This window comes from Malurus melanocephalus, unplaced genomic scaffold (assembly GCF_030028575.1).
Source record: "Malurus melanocephalus ecotype Western Australia unplaced genomic scaffold, MMel_1.1 scaffold_919, whole genome shotgun sequence".
Classification (NCBI taxonomy): Eukaryota; Metazoa; Chordata; class Aves; order Passeriformes; family Maluridae; genus Malurus; species Malurus melanocephalus.
The window spans coordinates 44,980-55,827 of record NW_026624151.1 but is presented as its reverse complement, the minus strand read 5'-3'; the positions used below and the strand labels follow the sequence as shown (position 1 = coordinate 55,827).

Below are 10,848 nucleotides of genomic sequence, written 5' to 3'. Positions count from 1 at the left end.
GAGTTCTGTCACCCACATGCTCAGAGAGGATGTTTTATACACATGTTCAACATATGCATAATTCTGGGGAGTAAAGGATTCACATTTGGGGCAGGAAGAGCCAGCTGGGGAGTTTGACATCCATTTTTCAGGTACCTGTGACACCAAACTGCTGTTGCTGTCACTGGTGCTGGCAGCAGTCATAGCAGGGAAAGGGAAGGGTGACAGGAGCTGTTTTCACTGCAAGGGTTTTGTTTTTTTTTTTTTTTTTGTTTTGTTTTGTTTTGTTTTTTTTTTGTAGAACTGTTCCTTAGGGCAAGAGGAGGTGGATCCTTGTTGATGTTGGCATTTTTCCTTTCCCTGACACACAGGGCAGGAACAGAGCAGCTTCAACAATGCTCTGACACTCTCAATGCTGCCATTTATCCTCCATCTACACAGTCAAGTCCAACCTTTGAAAGCACCCTTGAAAGCAGTTTATTATTCCTGATTTACTGTTTTATTTCCTCTTTTTATTATGTCCTGGCTATTCTCTTTTTTTCCTTTTACATTTAAAAGCACAAATTATACGGTACCTGTGAGAATAGCATTGATACAGGGGAAGGTGGTGATGGAGAGCTAGAAATTTTGAATTATGAGTTAATTGCTGAGCTGATAATGCAGTAAGCTTCTGGGGGAGACAGGGATAACAGCTTCAATGTGCCTTTAGTGGCTCCATGAGCCTCCTCCCATTAGGAACTGGGTTTTACTGGAAGGGATTGTGAGAGCAGAGGTAGAAGTTCAATGCTGCTGCAGAGGGGGATTATGTACATGGGGATTGAATAACTGAGCCACACTGTGTCCTCTGCTTTCACTGAATTGKCCTCCCTGCTTCCCCACACAGCACAGARCAGCTGGATYAGCACAGCTGGAACTTTCAGTCTGCATTTCTGATCTATCAGCTCCTTTCAACAACAGATCTGGCTGCACTGCAGCTCACTCAGGGCATTTTGTGCCTCCTGGACACACATCACCAGCAGTGTTTGGGCTGGGGATCCTTTTCTGGATAATATCTGGGTAACTATCTCCCAGATCCTTATCTGGGAGATAATTTTTGGGCTGGGGATCCTTTTCTGAGACTGCAAAAAAAGGTACCATTTTCTTCCCACACACAGAGCAGAGAGAAGCCTGGGGGTTGCACACAGAGCCCAGCTTAGCAGAGCTAAGGGTTCAAATTAGAGCCCAGGGTTCAAATTCTGCCCTGCCTTGTTGTCCCTGAGCTCCACGAGCTGGCAGAGGCCACTCTATTAACCAAATAGTTTTGTTGTAACGTGCTCAGCACTGGTGTGAGCCTGCTATGCAGAGATGTCTTCTGTTTCTGCTCCTAACAGCTTAGCAGCTAATAAACACCATGCARCAACCTCTCTTCTAAACCTCCTCTTAAAATACAGACTTTGGTTGCCAACTCYGATGTATTTAAAGCATCTGAGCTTCCGGGGAGACTTTGGAAAGTTAACTGAGTGAATGAGGCACGTGCAGAAAGACATTTTCASCAGCAAAAGGCAGCTCTGGTGTCAGCTCAACATCTGAGGAGAGGCTCTGGGACTGTGGTGCCTTTTGCATTGAAAGGGGATATGTTCCCACGTTTGAGGGAGAATTCCTACTGGTATTCAGGCWGTGCAGGGGATATAACCTGCTGTGGGAAATGAGGCAGGGAAGGAGAAAAATGGGGAACAGAGTGGTGTGCAGCTTCCACTGAGCAGAGCTTTTCCTGGGAAGAAACTCCARTGGGTTTGATAAGGCATCTTTTATCCTCACTGATCCCATGGAGCTAAGGGATTCTAGCATTTTGTGGTGACWAAAAGAACAAATCTGAGACCCCAGGCCTTTCAAGAAGAAAAATTCTTACTTAATTTTTGGCTTTTTCTCTTTGATATGTCTGTGGTGAGGTAGGGACCCAAAACAGATACACCGCTGATCCTTTAGGAACAGCATCTTACGCATTTCTGAAGTCCAAACCCAAGAAGATTCCCTTTTTGATGGCTTCTCGTAGCACTTCAGAACAATGTCCAGAACTGTGAAGTGGCAGGGAAAGGCAGTTCACAAAATCCCTCTGATTCTACAGGCTGAACCCCAGATCTCCTTTGTTTGCATCCACACAGCATGGAGGGCCACTCAGTGTCATGTGTCCCCTGCAAAGCAGACAGAAGGCTTGAAATTCTCACTAGAAAGGAAAAAAAGCACTGAGAAATTTTGAAATTTTGAGCTTTTGAAATCCTGGGTTTGGGGAAATGCGTTTTACTCTGGCGGTCAGCACCAGTGCAGAAAGGAGAATTCAAAAATGCCAAAGTGACCTTTCAGTGGCCACTGGCAGCCTGCCAAGCAAAATCAAAGCCTTCTTTCCTCAGTACCAGTTACTGATGGTGTTATTAATTCCTTTTTTTTTTTTTTTTTTCCTTTGCACAGGACAGGGCTGGAGGCCATCATGGAGACCTAYGCCTTCTGGAGGCCCCCGGTGCGCACTCTGACCTTCGAGGATTTCACCAGCATGCAAAAACAGCAAGGTGAGAGCACAAAGGGATGGAAAGAGTGGGAAAGGGGCAGGAGAAGAGAGGGGTGAGAGCACAAAGGGATGGGAAGAGTGGGAAAGGGGCAGGAGAAGAGAGGGGTGAGAGCACAAAGGGATGGGAAGAGTGGGAAAGGGGCAGGAGAAGAGAGGGGTGAGAGCACAGAGGGATGGGAAGTGCTGGGCAAGGAGCAGGAGAAGAGAGGGGGTGAGAGCAGTGACGCATTTTGCTGTGTGCAACGATTGGAACGGGGATGTCACGGGATTGTTGATCTCCTGATTGAAGGGAGAGGACACAGAGCAGAGAGGGGGATGGAAACAGAGGACAGGCAATGCCCCCATGTGAGTCCCTTGGAACCCATAGAGATAGAAAGAGGAGCAGGAAGGGTTGTAGGATCAGCCAAACCAGCCCAAGTACAGGGCATGAGTTAAATGTGAAAAGAGCCCACTTGAAAGGAAAGCTGCCTTGAGAGCTCACCAGTCAAGGTTAAGATGTTTGACCCTTGCAGATTTGATATGCACGTGTCAGAACAGTAATTTAATTGTGATTTTTTTATCTGCTGCAAGCCTAGTGATAAATCACATCATGTGATTCTCATATGGAATTCTGTCCAGGAGGCACTTCTTACCCAATGTACCTTTGATTTCACTKCTTGATCTTGAGCACAGAAGGACTGAGGAAATGCTCAACCATCACTCTCCATTTACAGTTTGCATTTGCCATTTGTATGCAAACACAAGGGGAATGGGGGGTGCCCTCTGGAACCTTCAGGAGGCCAAGAATGTGTCTTCCCTGATTTCAAACCCCAGTGGCCTTGCTGGAGACGGTTTCTGCTGCTAAGAATCTGGGAGGAATTATTGGATAGGCCAAGTGCTATCCACTTGTTCATGCTGTGTCTTTTCATAGCTTCTGCCCTTTCCATATCTCATTGGTTAAGTAGGGCTTTCATCTCTGGTTTCAGGCCATGTTGCTATTTTGCTTTTCGCAGGGATCGGTGTTTCCCGTTCACTTTCGTGCAGCTATTTCGAGTTAAAAACACTGTGATCACTGACAGAGATATCAAGGCAGCCTGATACCTTTTTTTTTTTTTTTAAATTTTTTATTATTATTCCAATAAATAGGCAAGAAAAGAAACAATTCAAAATGGTGTTCAAATGTGACACCAGCAAGGTTAAACAATCAAAACCAAATGTGTAGCAGGTTCTCCAACCTCTTACATTAGAGCTTGACATCACCCCCAAAACTTCTCTCCAGGTCTTGAATGCACCTGGGGGTGGTGGGTTCTCCTCCAGAGGCTGTTGGGGTTGCCCATCACTGAGGCAGAATCAGAAGTGTGTCCAGCACACCAATCTGTTCTTGCTGACTGTTCCACACCATTTCCACATGGAACACCCCAGGCCACCTGCTAAACCATTTTTTCTGATGGCAGAGGGTAGAAATAAGACACAGCACATTCCACTCAGCTCTGTAAGGCTCCCCATGTACCCTCTTCAGATGACCCAGCTCTCCTTGAATGGCAGAACATTGTACAGGAGAGATTTTGCACAAACTCAGGGGTTTGTGTCGAGGAGCCCTTGCAGCGGGGCGTGTGGTCAGACAGGGGTTAAAGCAGGGATTTAAAAACGCTTTCATCACCCACCTAAATAGAAACAAAACAGTCTCTGCTCCTGGTCACAGCTTCTCTGCAGTGTCTCACCCCCTGTTCAGCCTCACCCACCTCCCTCCCCTGGGTTATCAGATAACATCCCGGTGGCAAGTCCAGCTMTTGCTTACGTGGTAAGGTAATATTAGGAAAGGAAAATATTTCATGTATTTTTAGCTTGTTATAATATAGTTTGGCAGCTGAAAAACCAGGAAGCAAGCCAGGCCCCATGCAGACCACCACCACTGCACCACAGACAGCAAACCCCTTTACTGAAGTTGTGTTCACAGGTTGATCTCAAAACCTAAGAAATCATTATAAAAAAGAGGCTTAGGCATGTGAAATGATCTCAAGATAATAAATCAGAAATTTCCCAGCCCGGACAGCGTTCATCTCACCATTAGTTGCTGTAATGAGCTGATGCCTGGTCTCAAAAATAGGTGCAAAGCCAAGGAACAAACACGCTCTATTTTAATTTCTGGCTGCCAGGACAGCCCCCAAAGTCCAAAAGCTCCATGTTGGTGTGGAGTCCTTGGAATTGCTGGCAGAAAGAGCAAAAGTTAGTGAAGTGCTTTGAAACCACATGTGATTCTTCCCTCCAAATGTGAGACAAGCAGGATATATGGTGCCCACGCTCTTYATCTCTTTGTTTTCAAGCACATGAACTCGGTGACAGGTGCTGTTTAAGAGCTGATACCAGCACAGGTTATTGCACTTCAAATCCTCCAAGATTTTACATGGATGTGATTTCCCCCAGAGYTTCCTCCTCTTCCCCATGTGGAGCTTCAATGCTCTGAGATGCATGGTCTTATCTCATGCCCTTGCATGTTCATGAATCAGAAACTTTCAGGGTTTTATTTTAATAAACTCATATTTTAATTATAGATCTTGCTGTGTTCTCCAAACCTAGGCCAATAAGTGACATTTMTGAACAAACACTTGGGGGAATGCAAGCTTTCATTTTAGCCCCTGAAATGTTTGTTGGGAAATTGCACGGGGGCTACAGGAGATTTTTGGGAGTAGAAATGTTCACTGCAGAGAGACGAGATGAGGGCAGCAAGAGTGGCCACAAGCCTAGGATTGATGAGGAGGGAGAGAATAGATAATTATATAAATAATTATATAGATAATTTATATAAAATAAAACACTGTCTGTGGTGGATAGGAAAAAAAAAACCCAATAGGTTCTAGTTACATGAATTTTAAGGATGTGCTGGAACAGTTTCCCCATAGGAACTGTGGAATTCAGTTTTGATTTTCTAGAGATGGATCCATCTTACTGTGGCAGGAAACAAATTACATTTTCTGGGGCAAAATAGCTGGGCAGCAGCACAAATATGGTGTATTCCCGGCTTTCAAGCTGAATTTTTCTGTGCTATGGTATTTTACAGATTTTTAGCTTTTCTTTTGTCACTTGGCAATTTTTTTGCGAAATAAAAATGCTATCTGACTTTTCCAAAATAGTTTTGTCTAACAAAAACGACTGAATTATTGGGTCAGGTTAAAGATTTGACTGATGACAATAACACAATATAGTTGTGATGACTTTTTTGAGAGTGCTTAATTTATTGCCACAGTTTGAGAAAATTAGAGCATATTCTGAATTGAGCAGTGACTGATCCCAAAGCTGGCAATGTCAAAGATGCCATCCAGTGAGGACAATCCCAATATCACTCTGCAGAGGCTGTTTCCTAATTAATTAATTAATTACCACTAMTTAATCCACACCCAAATGCAGCTCCCAAAATTGCTGGGTAACCTGCAAATGTGCAAGGAAGTCATGTTTTTTTTTGGTTCAGCCACACACAGCAGGATGTGTCTAGAAGTTTTTTGGAAAGTTCTGGCACTGACAAGATTTTGGATAAGTCACTGCACAGGCAATGGACAGTTTATGTAATATTGTGAAGGAAAAGCGCAAATTTTGGTGCAGAAAAAAAAAGGAAAGTGGAAAGCAGAGGGGAGGAAGTTGATAGCTGCAAACTGACATCACAGTATGGTCTTCTGCTGTGTATATTTATTTAAAGGGTGGAAAGAGATTGAAGAGGATTCGGGGAAAAAATGTAGAGTAATTTATTGGATGGAGRAGATGCCTGAGAAGGAAAACCTCAGTTTATTTAGTTAATAAAAAAAAGCTCAAATAGCAAATCTTTATGGTCTCTGCTATGTTGCAGAGAGGACACGTGGTAGCTTTTTGTCACCCACCCTCACAGACTCTTTTTCATGTTTTTAGGAAAAAAACGGTGTGAAACATGCTTCATTCAAGAGATTTTGATTATTTTTCTGCTCTAACTAAATGTTTATCCATTTTTTGTGGAAGTTTCCCCTCATCTACCTTCTTCATACATTTAATTGTTTCTATGATGTCCCTTTTCTGTGCCTCTCAAAGTGAATTGTACCACTCATTTAATTTCTCTTGCAGTGGGAATTTTTCCAGGTTCTTAATGGTTTCTTTAAACACAAGTTGGCACAGAGAATTCCAGTCACATCCACATGACACAATTATCTAAAGATATTACRATCTTATTACAGCAGATCTGCAGCCAGCTTTGAAAGAAAGAAAGAAATCCTCCCTGAAAAAAAAAAAAAGTTGCACAAAATGGTCAGAAAATGGCAGTTCAGGAGCATTCTGGAGAATGATATCATCCACACTGCAGTCTACTCACTCCCAGGGAAAATGGGGSTTTGGGATTATTGAATGCACATGGCAATGAGATGTGCAGAAAGCCAAGAATCTATTAAAGTCTTTAATTGGGATATATTCTCAAAATTTAGATTGAACCTCATCCAGATTCTCATTATTAAAAAAAAATTGTGGCTCGGTTTCTTGATTTTAAAATGGAACATAAAAAAAACAGAGAGAGGTGAAAAAACAGAAAATAAGAGTTCCAGTAAGTCTGCATGATGTCACTTTCTAAGGGTAAAAAGAGCCATTGCTGGCTCCTCTGTGATATCCAGTTTCCCACAGGATACGGTGATGAGAAGATCACCACCAGTGACCGTAAGTTTTGAAAGGACAGAGACTAAAAAGGCATCGGGGCAATATTAGAAGAGTAAAAATCCTTCCTACAAAAGCTGATGACTTATCAAGAAGTGAAATCAAAGGTACATTGGGTAAGAAGTGCCTCCTAGACAGAATTCCATATGAGAGTCACATGATGTGATCTATCACTAGGCTTGCAGCAGATAAAAAAAAATCACCATTAATTACTGTTCTGACACGTGCATATCAAATCTGCAAGGGTCAAACATCTTAACCTTGACTGGTGAGCTCTCAAGGCAGCTTTGCTTTCAAGTGGGCTCTTTTCTTGAATTAGTTCTCTTGGTGGAAACTCCACCAAGTTTGGTGGAAACTCCACCAAGAGCAGATTCAGGAGATTCAACCCTTTCTCCATCAACTGGACCATCTGCATTGATTTTGGACTGGAAACCTGAGGTAAAGCATCCTCCTGTTGGGGAGTCTGCAAAATTGGTGCTGATGGTTCTTGAGATTAGCATTGAAATTGTCTAAAAGGGTACTGGGGGGAAAGAGGGGATGTTCTGCGAAATTGGTGCTAATGGTTCTTGAGATTAACATTGAAACTTGTCTAAAAGGGTACTGGGGTAAAGAGGGGATGTTCTGCAAAATTGGTGCTAATGGTTCTTGAGATTAGCATTGAAATTGTCTAAAAGGGTACTGGGGGGAAAGAGGGGATGTTCTGCAAAATTGGTGCTAATGGTTCTTGAGATTAGCATTGAAACTTGTCTAAAAGGGTGCTAGGGGGAAAGAGGGGATGTTCCTCCTGCTGGTGTTATCTCTAGAGCAGCATCTCTAGAGGACTCCTGCTTGAGTGCAGCTCCTGCTGTCTCCTTCAGAAAGGGGAGCATTTTAACCCTATAGTCTTGTGTCAACACAGACACACACAAAAGGCTCCCTCTCCTYGGTGTGGGAAGAGATTCAACCTTCTCATTTAGTGCTGGAAAGAGAAATGAGAAATGAGAAAACTCATTTCTTGCAGCAATGATGTTTCCAGACACAACCTAAGCCTGCAGGGTCTATCAGCAGATGTGAGACAGATACCCCGAGCTGAGGTGTTGCTGCTTTTCCAGCTCCTCTCTCTGTAAACATTACCCTTTCTGGGCAGGCATYGCCTCTGTCTTGCCAAAGTTTGTCTGTGCTGCCTGTTAATAATAGTCTTCACTCATGGGGGTGGTGCTCAGAGAGCTGCCCTGATTGCACCCATTTGAAAAACAAAATCCTGAATGCACCGATGTGTCAAGTGGAAGGAAGACTGAGCCCTCCAGARCTTCATCTGAAGGCATCACGGGTGCCTGGAGGCAGAAAGAAGTAAATAACTGTTAAGATCCTTTTGGCTTTATCTGAGGTGCTAGATCCCAAAAATAGTGTCTCCCAAAAGAGTGGAGCTACTTCTGCCAAAGGAGCTTGAACCACCTACAAATTTATCAGATTGGCCCCTTGCCTCCCAAAGGCAGCCATCAGTTCTCTCAGCARTGCTACCAGGAAAATCTGGATGCTGCTTCCCTTCTGAAATCAATTGTGCACAGTCTGGGCTATTGGCAGAGGTCAGATATCTGGGTGTGCACTCAATTATCTGCTCCATTCTTTTGACCTTGACCAGGAGACTGGAAACAGAGGGGTTGTTGCCAGAATTATTGGGATCAAGTGCTGGTCTCTGCTACGTGCTTCAAATGGCTCGTGGATTGCCTCATTTAAACAAAGCACCAGGGAACAAACTGTTCCAGTGTCTTCTAGGCTGAGCTGCAGGCAGATTTTCTTTTGAGAAGGGGCATTTTTGGTGCTTCCCTGAAAAGCTAAAATACCCTCCCAGATGTGAGGAAATCAAAGTCTGTGCCTTGAAAGGATCCTGAAGTGCTCTGTGACTGCAGAGAAGTGTTTGACCTGAATTCCAGTGACAAAATCTCCATTATCTGATCAGATTTCACATGAATGACTGCAGGTGGGCAATGACACTTTAAAGATTTGCACAGTTTCCTCAGAACAGCACTTTATTTTGAATTAATTTTATTTTATTAATAGAAAATTACAGGTTCCTTGAACTTTCCACAGTGCTGTGATGTTTTTCCTCAGCTGTTTTGGTGCTCTGGATATGGATGGAAATCACATGTTCCGAATTGTACTTTTTGTCCACATTAGAAGAAGGGGTTGATTTTTACCATTAGATCTTGAAAATGTTTTATTTTGTAGAGTGACCAAGACAAGTTTTATCTCTGACTTTCTGACTGCTCAGTTTGCATGGTAGAAATCTGTCAGAGATGAAGGGAAGTAAAATATTCTAAGTTCTTCTAGATCTACGATTAATTCCAGGGATTCCTGTAATTTGAGGCAAAAAAAAAAAAGTCATTCTCTATAATTTGCTAACCTTAACCAAAATTTCCTTCCATTCCTCACTTTTTTTTGCCATACAGTACATACTTTCCCCCTTAAATCTATTGCTGTAATTATCTCCTTTTTTTTTTATATTCTCTCTGAGCTGTATCCCAAAAAACTACAAAGCACTCTTTATATTTCCTCTACAGCCCAGCAACTTGGCACGGGGTGGGTTTTGAGTCTCATTTGAGCCTTTTAAAGATTTTACCAGCGGATTCATAATTTGATAATTGGCCAATGGCTCTAGAGAGAAAAAAAAAAAAAAGGCAGCTGCACTCTGTGAAGATGGAAATGGCTCTCATTCCCATGAAAGTGGGAAATTTTCACTCCTAAAAGTGGGGAAAGAATGAAGAGGGAGTTTGGGATGTCACAGGCCAGATGGCCCTGTCCTTTTTTGAGAAGACAAGGAACAGAAATCAAAGCCATTTAGTTTTCCAAGGTGCTAAAGAGGGATTTCAGAGGGGTAGTAATGGTGATGGAGAATCTTTCAGTCTTTCTGAAGGTTTTAGGTTTGAGTTTTGGAAAGCTAGGAATGGGAGCAGAGACCTCAGAGTGCCAGTTTATACTTGCAAGGAAAAAGTGGCCATGACAGGTGAAAGCAGGAGTGACAGCTGATATTTTGGCATTTAGACGTCTGAAGGCATCAGGCAGGACTGAGGCATRTGCTGCTTGAAGCAGAAATGGATCCAGGTTTGTGCTAGGCCTGGCTCCAAAAGGACATGGGATCAGATGGTGGCAGTGGCACACTCTGGCCTCGAAATCTGTCACTCAGAGCAGCTGGCAATCTGCACAAACCCTCCCTCCTGACCTCACTGCTCCTCAAATTCCCATCCTTGGGCACTTAACRAATTTAATTCTTGTTCTGCAACCAAAGATGAAGTAACTTGGAAGGCAGAGAATAAATTTCATATTTAGTGTGCACAAGTGCACAGAATGGGGTCTACCTCTGTTTAAATTTTTTTCCCACATGCGTGCCATCACATTTATTTGCTGTTGTGTCTGGGGATAGAACACTGCAAAACACTGGGAAGAATTGCTCTTTCCTCTGCTTTCCTGTTCATATGTGCCCAAGGAAAAAACCACACTTTTCAGGAATAATTCAGCATGGACAGACTCCTCTGTGCTCCTCGCTGGCCAGACACATGCCAGCTCCATTTGGAARGCTGGAGAGTTGCAGAATCATGGCTCTGTGCCCAAGTGAGTGTAGACTGATTCAGGAGGGCTYATTTACTGCAGTTTAGTGCCAGCAGGAGAGCTGTGAGCCAGGTGGATGAGTGGTGGCCACAGCCCCTCTT

At 43.3% G+C, this 10,848-nt stretch overlaps 1 protein-coding gene across 1 annotated transcript in view; it reads left to right on the top strand.

Moving 5' to 3' along the window:
- Positions 1-10,848, top strand: part of TBX15 (T-box transcription factor 15) — a 105,211-nt gene that overhangs the window by 87,480 nt on the left and 6,883 nt on the right. Inside the window, exon 8 of the mRNA XM_057386137.1 lies at positions 2,425-2,522. Coding sequence (XP_057242120.1) covers positions 2,425-2,522 — 98 coding nt within the window. The remainder of the gene's footprint in view (positions 1-2,424; positions 2,523-10,848) is intronic.